General features: G+C 38.3%; 1 protein-coding gene across 1 annotated transcript in view; it reads right to left on the bottom strand.

The window, feature by feature from the left end:
• LOC146167557 (A disintegrin and metalloproteinase with thrombospondin motifs 7-like) overlaps positions 1–14,640 on the bottom strand; it is a 52,409-nt gene that overhangs the window by 14,482 nt on the left and 23,287 nt on the right. Inside the window, exons 10-17 of the mRNA XM_083391742.1 lie at positions 12,458–12,601; positions 9,282–9,432; positions 8,785–8,877; positions 7,624–7,833; positions 6,685–6,796; positions 6,177–6,310; positions 5,759–5,879; positions 5,301–5,440 (exon numbers count right to left, since the gene is read on the bottom strand). Of these exons, the coding sequence (XP_083247868.1) occupies positions 5,301–5,440; positions 5,759–5,879; positions 6,177–6,310; positions 6,685–6,796; positions 7,624–7,833; positions 8,785–8,877; positions 9,282–9,432; positions 12,458–12,601 (1,105 nt within the window). The remainder of the gene's footprint in view (positions 1–5,300; positions 5,441–5,758; positions 5,880–6,176; positions 6,311–6,684; positions 6,797–7,623; positions 7,834–8,784; positions 8,878–9,281; positions 9,433–12,457; positions 12,602–14,640) is intronic.

Here is a 14,640-nt window from a genome sequence, read left to right as displayed (position 1 = left end):
TGCTGCTTGAACGGCGCAAGTTTCTCCTCAAAAATGGTTGCAAAGCAGAAGACTTGCGTAATGCAGGAATCATGGTCAGTCTTCCGCGTAAAGACACAGGGGGAGTTACCGTCAATGAGGTTTGGAGATTTGAGAGAAACGAGTCGCCTGAAACCGATACCTTACCTGTTGAAAGAAACAAAACTGCCAAGCTTAAAGCCCTTAAAGATCCCTGGGCTTGGTGTCCGGACGTGGAAGAGCCAACCCTTGGTATTGGCCTCGTTGAGCGAGTTGTTAAGGACTTTCCAATGCTGAGCAGATGGGCTGCAATTCTTGACAATGAATTTCTGGCGAAAGAAGGCTTTGAGCGTTCCCTTAAAAATTACAACACGGTTGACGTTGAAGGGTACAGAAACATATTCTTTCGTCATCCTCACGATAAAGAAATGGAATTGGCGAGTTGTCGGCAGAACATTCTTGGGTTTTATCCCAAATCGTACAAAAAAGAATCGAAAAAACAAAATTCTAAGGAGGAAGACAAGGTAATAACTCGTTTGTAATATCAAGTAAATTTTCAGTTTTATGGTTTATTTGTGATATGTATAACAACGTTGTTTGCTTAATCAACACTAAATCGATATTTAGGTATCCGAAAAAGGAACCAAGTCCGGTTTGATTAAAAGAAAAAAACGAAAAAATATGACTAAGGATAAAAAATCAAAGGAAGAACTTAAACTGGATACTGATGAAAATTACCCACCAACAGGTATTTACATAATAAAAAAGTAGACAACTTAATAACCATGCCTAATTGTATTATAATATTAAAGCGAAGAATTTGGTTCGTAACAATGGTAAATGTTTATTTTAACTAAAATTTAAATTCTAACATTCGTTGTTGTATGAACAAAGGGCTTTCTGTTCCGCGTTTTGTTGGTTGGACACCTTGTATCTGCTGGTGAGACCGACAGATTTCGTAACAACATATCTCCAATCATTCATTTCGTAGTGTCTTTGTCTCAAACTGTCTGTGGTTTTCACCAAACATCTTCTTCCGGATAAGTATCACTAGAATGCACGAAAGGATCGGCGCTAATCTTCACATTTTTGCACTTTCAGCAAAGAAACACATATCTCCGAAAACAGAAAAGTCTGCCGTTCATTCGTACTACAATCGTCATGGATATAATCGACCGCTACCAAAGGTCCCAGGCGAATCATACGAGCTTTTAACTGACAAACTCCAATTGGAGCATGTAAGTAAAACCATTGAAAATATATTTACATGCAAATATATACATTTTCCTTTTTAACTAGCGTGTTGTTTTTCATGCAGTGTCGTCCTTATGGATTGCGACCTGCAAGGATAAACGCTACAACTCCAATTATCCCCACAGAGAAGGTAACTTGAAACAACGTCGTCATGTTGTTGTTTTTCAGTGCTAATACATTAATGTATTTTTATTGCAGAGCACAAAGATTCAAAATAACTTGAAGAAAATTAAAGATGGCCAAGAAAACTTGATGAAGGTAGATTGGTCGGTTTATTCTATCGTTTTCAGGTAGAACTAAAGACTTTATTACCCATATTTTCATTTTATAGAAATTATCATCGAGGGACAAGCAAAAGTTTAAAAGCCTACAAGAAAAATCCAAACCGTCTCGTGAAAACGGTAGGCTCGGTTGTGTCAAACGTTATTACATAGTGGTCCGTAGAAAACAGAAAAATCATGTTTTTTTAACTGTAGGAGCACACATGATAAAACATCAGCCCCGTCTTACCGATTGTAAAGAACAACTTTCACGGTCGGCCAATAAAATCAAACCATGCGTGACTGGTAAGCGACTGTTTGTTTTTTTCGTTGACATATCTTAAAAAATCGTGGCTTTGTACACATTATGAGTTTTCTCAGATCCTCAATTGCATATCACTATCATTACCTTAGTCATGAAATGTTTTAGACCAGGTCTTAATCTGTTTTTTTTTTCTTCTATGTTCTTTAGAAACTACTGTCCCACAGCAGGCCCAACCTCCACTTAAACGTGCAGAGGTAAATCAAGTCCAAGAACGGATCCTAAAGGCTAGTGGTAAGTTAAACAATATGATTATACAACATAAACCCTACGACACTTGCCCAAATTAATTTGGTCTGCCCAGGCGTCATCATTTTTGTTAAATTTTGGACATTTATATACAAATGCTACCATGTGTTTATATGTCCTGCTGTGCCAGCAGCTTGATGTATCTTAATTCAGTGAAACAGCTGTCAATCATTTGGTGCACAAATTCCTGAAATATTTAACTAAATATTGTCCGTTTACGAAAAAAATATTCGCTAGCAGTTTTCATTTAGTGCCAATCGGAATGTCACAAATATCTGGATTTGTCGTTACTCTGCTAAAATTGGCAAATTTTATTCACAGATATAAATCCACTGGTGGTTATAAAGAAAAGATTAGCGCCGAAGTGTTTGAAAACCATCCAAGTTTCTCCTGAGAAAGTCAAGGAAAGCTCCACCATCCCAAATGTCAAACCACTGTCATCAAAAGACACTGCATCGAAGAAAGCAAACAACGCTGCTTTAAAACCGCAAACTGTTGACCAGCTTGTTAAGCTTAACTCCAAGCCTTGTCAGACTCAAACACCTCACAAAATTAAAACCTGCCTCTCTAAGGACAACACTCTCTTCAGCTATAAGCCTCCAACGGCCACGTTAAAAACAAGTAATGAATCGTGTGTTGCGAAAAAGTTCAAGAGAATTCAAAGTGCGCGTCGGCAAACAACTATTTGTGGTCCGATGATGGCCCCTGTCCCACCAAGTCACGAAGGGAATTTATCTGCAGCACGCAAAAGACGAATTCTCAAGCGCCAATCTGAACTCAACTTATGCAAAAAACAGGAAATCACAGAAGTTAATCCAGCTAAAGTTCAAAGCGAGAAATATTCAGCAGCGAGTGTCGTTAAGCAATACAAAGAACCCAGACCACCAACGCAAGACAGGGAAATGTCTGCAGCTCGGAAAAGACGAATTTTAAAGCGTCAATCTTTGTTGAAAGAAAACACAAATGGAACTACGCAAAATAAATACGCAACATCTCCCTCTGCAAACGTTTTAAACCACCAGGAATCTGCTTCAATTAGGCAAAGCAAACTTGGTTTTGCCCAGCACAAAACGCGCACTACAAATAGAGGGCAGATTTGTAAAGAAACGGTGAAATCTACCAAGCATACCTCGCGTTCACCGCTTCAAACAGAACAAATATCATCATCCACTAAGTATATCGTTGCGCCCACACCACCCAAGCAAGGCAACAAGTTTTCAGCAGCGCGAATGAGGCGAATTGCCAACCGACAGTCTGCGCAGATATTATGCGGTACAACAAAAAAAAGTCGAGAAGCCAACTTAAATGTTCTTTCACCAATTCAACAATGTAAAGTAACCGTTGAAATAATTCAAAAGGAACCTGTGCCGCCAAAGCAAATCGGGAACATTTCTGCTGCTCAAAAAATGCAATCATCCAACAGAGGATCTTCCCAGAGACCCAACAACCAAGAGGATGAATACGCTTTTCAAAATGGCACTCTAACTAGAACAGGCCAACGTAGCAAGAATGACCATTACCGAGATCCAGTGTTGCTAAACAGCAACACTTCAAGAGTGAAAGAACCTCTACAGCACGCGCCAGTCTTTTCCATGCATCAAAATCCACTGAAGCAGTCGGCGTTACGTTGAGCGAAAGAGCTGATGTGCAGCAAAAAATCGCCGCAGCCGATATCGTTGCACGGAATCACGGCAGAACCGTGCGTCGCAGATCCTTGAAGGAGCGCGTTGCCGACAACGCCGGTTTGAAGCCCGGGCCACCGGAACCACGTAAACCTGTTGAAGTGCGTAAAAGCGGCAACAACTATTACGCCAAAGGTCGAACCGCAATCTAAGGTGAAAGTTGCGATGCACAAGCCGCCACTGCATCCCAAGCGAAACAAGCCGGGGTCATCAAAGTACGATACGAGACAAAAATCTACGCAGGGCTGAATTCCTCCCGGTATAATTCTGTCGGACAACCGCTTAACCCTGTCAAGCGATGTCTAAAAACGCCACCTATTTACTTGCAGGCTTTAATTGACGTTAGGTTGTGTTACATGATTCTCGTGGTAAATTTTGCGCCTTCGCCGAATTTATTGCCTTCTTTTCTCTCTTCAAGTGTTTTAACTTTTTCCCATGATGTTTGCTGATTTATTGTGTTTATTTTTTGTGTTTGTAGTTCATTGCGTTAAGTGCAAATTTATTTATTTTTGATATCGCAAGTTGTTGTATCATGTTGAAAAAAGCTTCCAATTTACTTGCATTTCAATTGTGTTATTTGATCCTCGTAGAAGAAACTTCGTGATTTTGCCTTCTATCTTTCTTTGTCGTTTTTTATACCTTTTTCATGATAATTGCTGATTTTTTGTTTTTGTAATTTATAGTGTTAAACTAAAATTTATTGATTTCTGATGTCGCACTTTAAAGTTGTTGTATCATGTGCAATAATAAAAAAAGAAGATCACTTTAATCATGGCCTTCTTTTCATTATAGTAAATAGGCAAACTAAACTAATAAATATAATGACGGTTTAAGTTTAGAAATAAAAAACATGTGAACTAGATGATGCATTCCTCATGTTGTTTTTTAGTATTTATAAAAAGACTATACGAAAAATATTGAACACATCTTTATATAGTCAAAAAATATTATATACCATTAAGCACGCTGATGGGTATGTTAAAGTAGGCCAGGCGAGAAAAATCTAGCCTGCGGTTAGGTTTGAGCTCACAACCTCCGGTTCTATACCGGGACAGTCGCTTTTATAACTGAGCTACGGGCGCTTGGTGGGGAGCAAGTGGACAACCAACTTTGACAACATTGCCTGCCGCATCCTGTTAGTACAAACAACTCTATACTGAATAAGGTCTGCAGTACTGCATCAAGTCGATAAAACACACACACACACACATGTCCTACATGAACAACAACGGCAATATATCACTTGAGAAGCCGTCCTTTTGACCAACGATAACGTGACTCGTACCACCCAGCATCGGAATCCTTCAAGAGACTATGAGATATTGAAATTTAAACTTGGGACCTCAGCTACATGATTCAAATGTATAAATGTTACCCTTTTACTTTATGACAGCATTATATGCGATTCTAAAATATATTTATTCGTATATTGAACTTTTTAAGACAACAAGGAAACTCGAAATTGTCAAGGTGTTCACGTAGAGTCCTGTTGCAAGTCCTGTAATGGAACGATGCGAAATTTAGCCTGTAACTTACCCTTATCTTGTAATCTCCGTTCAGGTAATACTCTCCATCTTTGTTTGGATTCTTGAGGGCGAGAAAGTTCTCCGAAGCGTTAACTTCGTGTACTTTAATGTTGCGGGCTCCCATTGGCAGGATTCCGACACTCACATATGCTGTAGCGCACAAACACGAATTAGAAGTGTACATAGTAAAACTAAAATATTCGACCTCCGCCTCAGCTATTTTTATACCTTTATTAACAAATTTTATTTTAAAAGTAAAAAACATTGTTAAAAAGTCGGACTTTCGGAATAAACTAAAACCCAGATAGACGTAAACAACAAATAAAGGTAAAATAAGAGAACGACGAACACTTAAAAATAAGCCTCTAAAGAACTTTCACTTAAACAATTAATTTGTCTCTAAAGCAGTTTAATGAAAACATCTGTATAATTATGTATTTTGAATAAATATATTTTTTATCGCCATACCTTCGCCGCGTGTGCGGTTAAATGTCTTGGTGACGTCACTGCATGACGTGGCATCTCCCCTGCACACCCCACACCTATCTTCGCGCGCAAAGGAGTCGATGCGTTGGTCACAACCTAAACGCTACAAAAACAGAAAAAAACGTTATTTTTTACTGTGAAATATTTTATTGTTGTACATGATACAACAACTTATGGTGCGACAACAAGAAACAATGCGTTTAACACAATAAATCAGCTTCGCCAGCATCATGAAAAAGTTATTGCACATAACATTGTTAATAAGGAGAAATAAAGCCAAATAATTTGGCGAAAGCACAAAATTTTCCATTAGAAATAAGTAACATAAATTAACGGAAATCAAGTCTGATATTGCAAATATTACCTATACCATTCTACCTATTTTCTAAAAAGATCATACCTTACAAACACCATCGACGCAGATGTCGTCCGCGTTGCTGTAGCACTTGGTTCCATCCACGACCTTATCGCGTAACCGGTCGGCGAACGTCCGTTTACCAGCTTTCGTGTAACAGTGAAGTTCGCAAGGGTAGACTGAACAGAAATATGGTTGTCAATGCTACGTTGCACTAATAAAGTAGTCACCAAATTACGACCAGCGGCCAAATACGGCCAGCAGAGATAATTATCTAGGCCTGAAAAATATTCTCTTAATAAAGATAACTACAGTTGTAATGTTGTCCAATGTCATTCCAAATTAAGGGATTTTAAACTAAACGACGATTCAGCTCACTACAGTTTTTGTTTGCATAGTAATACATTTCCTTCGTTATCGAAAATTAAGTTAGGAAAGTTCGACATAAAACTGTTTTTTTTTAACCGCGATCAAAAGTCCTAACAGTTATCCGGCCTTTCAAGATAAAAGTTTAATGTGTTCGCCACAAACACGTTCTAAACATTTTACTCACTAGCGCTATCTACCGGCAACCACGAGTAGGTGTTGTTCCTGTACGGGACGTTGTTGAACTCTGCGCACTGCTCGTGACGGAAACGCAAGTTGCTACTCTTGTCTGGACAGCCCTGAAATAAGACACAGTCTACTTGTTGGTTTTAATTTGTTACAGAACAGTTGACCTCATTGTTAAGTGTTTTTTTCACGCTATAAAATTGGTTTAACTTTAAACATTGAGACGTGATAATTTAATTATATTGTTATTCAAATGGATTTAACATAAATACTTTCAGTGGCTCAATCAGAAATAAAAAGAGTCTTGCAAAATATCAGGACGAATGCATTTCTTTGAAATGACGTCACAAAATTCAGCCCTGAAAGAAGACAAAGCCTACGTTCTGGTTTGTAGTTTTTTAAAGAACAGCTGACCTCGTTGTTAAGTTTCCATGCGATAAAATTGGTTTAAACATTAAGATGCGATAAATTAATTATACTCTCAAATGCGGATTTAACACAGATACATTCAGTGGCGCAATCCGAAATAAAAAGGAGTCTTTAAAAAAAAGTAGGGACGAATGCATTTCTTTGAAATGACATCACAAAATTTAGTTATAAAGTAACGCATAAAACAAAAAAAAATAGCTTTTCGTTTTTCGGCCAAAAAGATTCTACCAGAATGTCAATAAATTTCACAATGTGCGGAAACCTTGACTCTTACGTATTTTAAATAATGAGAAATTTACGTAGATTAAATAAAGAAAACTAATATAATGCTTTCTTTAGATTTTTAAATTGGAAATTGAATCATGAAAAGATCATAAGCTTTGCCACATTCTAGCTGCGCCGTTATAAATTTGTGTGACTTCAAACGGTAGTTTTGAGTCTAATATTAAAAACACAAAACTTTCTCATGAAAATTCCTTTAAATCACATTCACGGCTGTTTATACGCTTACCCAAACATTGCACGTCCTGTAGCGCTTTCTCTCCCCCAGGCAATACCGGCCGCCGTTTCGGGGTGTAGGCTTGTCGCAGTGACGTACTGATGACGTTATACCGACGCCGCAGGTCCTGGAGCACTTGCTCCACACTGACCAAGAACTCCATGCCCCGTTTACCGCTAGAGGTCGCTTTCCCACCAGCACGCAGGCCCCGCCAAAACACCACTAAATGAGAGAAAAAGAAAATTATGTGTTTAGTAATTTGAAAAATGTTTGCGCGACAGTAATGAAAATCGCGCAATACATGTCATATTTGTGCTTTACATGTTGTTTTTTGCCCCAATAATTAATCCCAAATCTATTGGAAACTTTTACTAAGGTAAATAAAATACAAACGGAAGATAAACAGACGTAAATTAGTTTGCTGTTTTGTCTCTTTGAAGGGCTCTTCAAAATTAACTCTACAACAGACCTATTATTATAGCCTAACTTAACGATAGCAATTGGTGATGGTTTTAGTACGGAAGAGGCCACCGGAAAGGCTTACCGAAACTAGTCAGTCTAATCAGGATTTTCGTGCAAGCTTGGCCAGACTTTCCAGACTTTCCAGACTTTCCAGACTTTTTGACACGTTTTACGGACAAAAACACAACTAGTCTTCCGTGAAGTTTAACTCGTGTGCCGTTATTGTTAGTCAGTACGACGCCAGACGGGCTTGATCACAGATTATAAACATTGTGTGTATCAATGTTTCAGATAATAATTTTAGTTACGGTGGATTAGATAAAATATATAAAAGACGCCATCAGGTAAACATATAGCCCAAATCCTTTGAAGGCTTTGCATTGTGCTTTACATACACAGAAGGAGACTTTAGTACATTAAAATTCGGCCAGGTTCAACAAATTAGAAATATCACATTCACGTTTGTTCAAAAATCCAACTTGTCAATTATCAAAACAGTACTCCGTAGATAAATTTTTAAAGCAAGTTGCATACATAATATAAAACATACTATAGCACCAGAGGGTTTATTAATTATATTTACAAACGAAATGCAATATTCACAATTTCAAGTTTCTTCAACAAAAGGAGTAAAGAAGAACCAATGGGCTCCCAAGGGTCAAAATGTATACAGCACAATATTTAATAAACGGAAAATCAAGATTCAATTACCCGTCCTTTGCCGCACTTGGTTCCTGCAGCTGCAGCATGAAGACGAGACCTACAAGTTCCTTGGCTCACACACCACAGCCGGTTGCAAATGTTCTGGAATAGTTGAACGAAAATCAATTCGCAATCAAATGCCTTAGCAGTGTATCGTGACGTGCTTTGTACAGCCTTACGTATATCAATGACGTTATGCAAAATAATGAAGCGTTCCAAACATAAGTGAATTACTAAATGTATTTAAAAACAAAAGTGGAAAGCAAATGTGAACAAAGCCACCATTAAATTAAAACTATTTCGTCCTTCAGGAATAATAATAATACAAAGTTTTTAGTCTTATTTAAAAGTTAGTAAAAATTACCGTATAATACACGCAGTCAGTTAGATAAATGTGCCATTTTTTTTAATTATAAAATCTCAATGAAAAGTTCAATGCGCATCCTTTCGGTATCGCATGATAGCATATATAAACAAATCACATATCCATAATTTAAGCCACGCACGTCTATTCCTCTGCAGTGACGCGATCCGGGACCAAACATGAGACGACATTGGTGGTTGGCGTTGTAAAGCACCCCCGGAAGTTCAGGGGGGTAAACGAAAGTGTCCTGTTCGGGGGAGGGCTGGTCCACCAGGCACCTGCCCCAGTTCCGACTGAAAAGAGTAAAAGGGTAAAATAAACAAGTGATGCATTTGGAATAGGTAAGTTCAAAACAACGTGTTTGACTTAGGGCTGAAAACAGAACAATTTTCTTACCGGATCAAATGAAAGTTATCTGATGTGACGTCACAAAGTTACATCACAACAAGACGTCTAAAACAAGTAAAAAGCGGAATGACCTGGTGAAAAAAAATGGCCTGAACAAAAAAATAGTGCCTTTCCAGCCCGTTTCGGCCTAATACATACGATGAGGATTTTTGATACATTGAGCAAAAATGTTGGCTGTCCGATCTTACGCAATTTATGTATTTCGTCATATATATATAGTTTGGACAATATAAATTCTAATGTTTTTAACCCCAGATTTTTGCCTTTTTTGCTTGCTTTCAAAAGTGACTTGAATAATAAATTTAACATACACAAATTAATATTTTTTGGAAAATTTAAACCAGTTAGTTGAACCGTTTGTCGTTTGCGGTTCGGGTTCGATTCTGGGTTAAGTTTTTTTTTTCAGAATTCGGTTTTGTTCTGGTTTCGGTTAGGAGTTTGGGTTCAATATAAGTTGCGTTAAACCTAAACTGTTGGTCAAAAAATGTATCAAATAATTATTGAATTGTAATTCGTATATATAAGCTTGTTTCAGTCAACCCATACGCTTTCTCCCAGTACTATTTTTGGCAATGCTAGCAGTATATTTGTGGGGCTGTATAAGAGTTAAATCAGCTGGACCAATTAAATCACCCACAACAAATGAGTCGCTTACGACAAGATACGTCCTAAAAGAAAGATTCAATTACAACTATCCACATGTTTATGAGTCAAAAGATGTAGGCTAGCCTAAAATTGCTGAAAACTTAGATATTTCCATATTAAACACAGAGCCAACGCGCCACTTTTCCACGAAACCACCACTTTTCTGCTGCTGGCATTTTTGCGGCCGTTCTATAAGCTCTCGCAACTTGACTTTAAACCGCGACAAGAAGTACCGTACCGCCACGGATCATTTGTTCTAGCTCTCTCTCTCCTCATGTATATTGTGGTACCACCAAATTACGACGTTTTGGGGTTACGGGGTCGATTGCCTTTGATGGTTTCACGTTATGAGCAAGCACCGTATTTGCCTTAGAGTTTGACGGGCATATTTGCGGTTTATTCGACTAAAGTCTCTGGTTAAAGCTGTGTGTTCCGGTACAGTGATAGTTAAACATAAACCTAATTTTTAGTCGAACAAAAAGTATAATGCGCAAACTCTTATATGTAACCAGTAAAAATAGCTAAAACCTCCATGTAATACATATATGCCCGAAAGTTCAACGTTAGAAAAACTAAGAAATATGATTGCAAACGCTTTTTATAAATCGAACTGGTTCAATAATTGCATTTTGTTTGCCAAAACTGTTATAGACCACACTTAAATATTTGGCTGATCAAAATGAACCGACATAAACACATAGGTTAACAGTTTCAAACAAAAGTAACTGTTTTGATTAACTATACACATCCATCGCTATTTATTGTAACAGCACCGTTGTAATTGGTACACCAAGCAGAACTCCCTGTTATATGTAACAGAGAATAAGACTCCAAATTGCTTTTTAAAATTTTGAGCCTTCTTCTCGTTGTTTATTGAATGTATACAAACACTAATGAGCCTGTCCCCAATCAGCTATAGGCCCGCTTTGTTTTGAGTTTGAACTATAGTTGTTTCACAAATATTCAGAAAAACCAAAACTGTAGTTTTTTCAAAAATATCAGAAAAACTAAATCACCATCAACATAAATAGACAAGACGGGAAACATATCTAGGCGTATTTATACTGACACCAGACGTCACCAGTGCAGTCGCAAGATCGTGTGTACCTCTTCGTCAAGTTCAAGTGCCTACGTGTGTCTGGTGTCTTAGCGGGTTCGATATTGAAGAATCTGCGAAGATTCCGCGGGCGCCAAAGCCGATTCGAGCCACTTCAGTTGTGCGGCGCGCCATTCGAGAGTTGGTAACTTAAAACCACCACGATTGATGTGGACGATTACAAACGCAACCTATCCGAGTCCGAAGGGTGGATTAGTGTAAAAAGAGCCGCCCGCAAATTAGACGCGATCTTGATTTCAAAGAAGGGCCAGTCGAGTCTTCTAGCGAGCGATCGTGTGTTCCTTAATCGCACTTAGCAATCAAAATAAAATCTAATTCTCGGACAGCAGCAGCAGCAGCCTCCCAAAATCTTGAGTAATGTTTTAAGTTGTTCGGATATAACGGCAACCACACCAGAATCTAAAGCAGGGGTGTCCAACTCAAACATGCCGGCGTGCCAATTTTTATCTGATAACTTCTTCCCGTGCCAAAGTTTCGTAACCGAACCAATTCTTTTTAATCATAAAAGCTTTTTACCAAAAATAAGAACGTTTATTTAAACTTGATAAAAACCTGTCTAGTAGAAATGCGCATCACTACATCACAGTGTCTCACGGTGAGCTTTCGTTTCTTCACACCAAGCTATATAATATTATGTAAATGCTAGGCTCCACACAGTACAATGTTACTATATGAAAAGTAATTGTTGGTTGTCGTGATTGCCGCGATTGTTTTATATTGTGAACAAACAATGGCAAACAACTTAGTATTTTCTGACAATTGGCTGAATAACAAATTGAGCTTTTTTGGCAATTGGCTAAATAACAATTTTAGTATTTTGGGGGGAGGGCTCGCGGGCCATTTTTTATTAGGTCGCGTGCCACATTTGGCACGTGTGCCGCTTGTTGGACACCCCTGATCTAAAGGGTTACGTTGATTTCTATTCAGTGGTCAGCAAGTGCTTTGGACTAAACTGAAATATCAAAATCAGTCATTTGTTAATATAATGATTTTAATATTTTTTTGTGTGTGAAAGGGGGAACAACCACGAGTTATGTTAAGACTAGCTAACATTTTACCTAAAGATTCCAGGCGCATTTTAACGTCGATTCTGTCAAAATTTACTTTTTAATATACAATTCTATACATTAAAATGACAGCTGTCTTACTCCAAAAATCTGGTGACGTATCGCCTGCTGCACGTGCTCCACCTCATGGGAAGGTTATTCGAGGTCAGGTGGGGCGCCATCACTCGGGGGTACTTTTCGTTGGGGGAGCAGCTGTTAAGTTGACCATCGTGATGCATCGCAAAACTGCAAGTAAATAGTAACAGTAAGACATTTTATCGATATTTATGTGATTTTGCAAACAATTTGGTTAACGCAATTTTCCTAGACCAGTGTTTTCCAACCAGTGGTACAATTACTTTAAAAACTGCAACTAATTACATCAATTCCAATTACAAATTACAATTGATCCAACTCTGGTCTGCTACACACCAAAATTGGGGGGTCGCGTAGGTTTTTAAAAACTGGAAAGGGAGTCGCGACAGCAAAAAGGTTGGGAATCACTGTCCTAGACTAAATAGTGTTTTGAAAACCTTCGGGCAGACCAAGCGAAATCAGACGGTCTTTTGGGATTCGTAGCTTACCGCAAACCAGTCGTTTTTCAACACCACTCTGTAAACCGGTAATAGATCTTCCTATTCATAATACAAACCTGGTATAATCAAAACGTTTCTCAAGAAATTTACCGATGGCGAGAAAATGTATCGTTAAGAGTTTGGTATACCAATTTAGGATTAACCGGGTAAAGTCTGTAGATCTGTGAGATGGAGCAATTTCGTTAAGATTCTACAACAGATAACAAGCTGTACATTTAGCCAAACGCTTGCGACGCCCACAGACCCATTGAGATCAACCTTGTGGTACTATCGGTGTTAAACATCGCTGTAGAAATCTGTAACAGGTTCGTCGTAACGTGCCTGCACAGGAAACAGAAACATCGAAAGCTAAATTTACAGCTCTCCTAAAGGTTACTTTTTTAAGTTGATTTAGTGAAAATCTAGTTGGGTGGTCTCACAGGTCGATAAAGTTTGCTTAAATTCGAAAGATTACCCAGTTGTCTTCCCCTAAAAACGGTACTTTTAGGGTATGCACCAGCAAGACGTGCCGTCCAATTTTTGGTGGCCTTGCCCATAGAAACGATCCATCACAATGAATGTATGAACGAACACTGCGCATAGCAGGGCGCACTTTGCAGGTAGTTGCAGCGAGAGCAGCAAAAATGCGCCCGATTACTTTCCAGTTTATCACGATCAGCACACAAAGCCGCTTTGGCGTTCGACTGTCGGATATATTTCCTCCAAACGACCCGACCGAATAGAATTAATTCGGATATCGTTCAAAGCGCTTTGAGAAGAGCAGTAAAATAGGATAGGTCTGCTAAGGTTTTATGGCAGCCACGTCCAAACACGACAAGCCTTTTATGTTCCGCTTGGAGGTTATTAATGAAAACGTGATCGTGCATATAAAATCGTGATCGTGATATATAAAATCGAACCGTGCGGTATATTTAACAATGTGGGGTATTTAAATGGAATGTTGGAAATACTGTACGCAAGTACGGGATAAGTGTTGCAGTTTCAGGTTACCTTATTTAAAATAAGTCGCGTTTATATTTGGCTATTTTGTCTTCTTTGAAGGGGTTGGGCCTCTTATTGTTCTCTGTAAGATTTTGTAAAATGAGTGGGTGTTTTTTATTTGCTTACGTCGATTAGCCGGGTCCTCAAAATTTTATATATTGCATAAGTTCTCCAGATAATATGCTCGACTGAGCCACGATTATCGCTTGATTACCTGTATTTCGCGTATCTTAAGCTTTATCTAACCATTAAAAAAAAAAACTTGAATCGAAAAACAAACTTCCATCGAATGATTCCTATTTTTTAAACGATAAATATACATAAAGATAAAAAAACTTCGTTCATTCAATATTAACGACACAACTGCCACAACAACTTTGCATTTGCACATTCACGACAACCGGAATACTTTCCAAAGAAAGGAAATTAAGCCAACATATTGGAACTGGCAAAGTGGAAAAATAGTAGTGCGTGTGCACTTTTAGGTTTTCTTGAAACACAAGATTAGTTGAAGACGTGTACTATATGTACAAAACGTCAAGTCGCACCGACAGTTGTATAATGTATACCCATAGATAACAGGCCTGTCGGAAGCCCGTTTCCCGTTTGCTTAAAACGATGTTCTGTAGCATATGGACTGCTTCCTTTAAAGGCAATGCACCCTTTGTCGGTGCGACCGCAGACGAAATCCAATTAATAATGCATTAT

Source organism: Ascidiella aspersa, chromosome 1, assembly GCF_963924565.1.
Source record: "Ascidiella aspersa chromosome 1, kaAscAspe10.2, whole genome shotgun sequence".
NCBI lineage: Eukaryota > Metazoa > Chordata > Ascidiacea > Phlebobranchia > Ascidiidae > Ascidiella > Ascidiella aspersa.
This window is presented reverse-complemented; position numbering and strand designations above follow the sequence as displayed.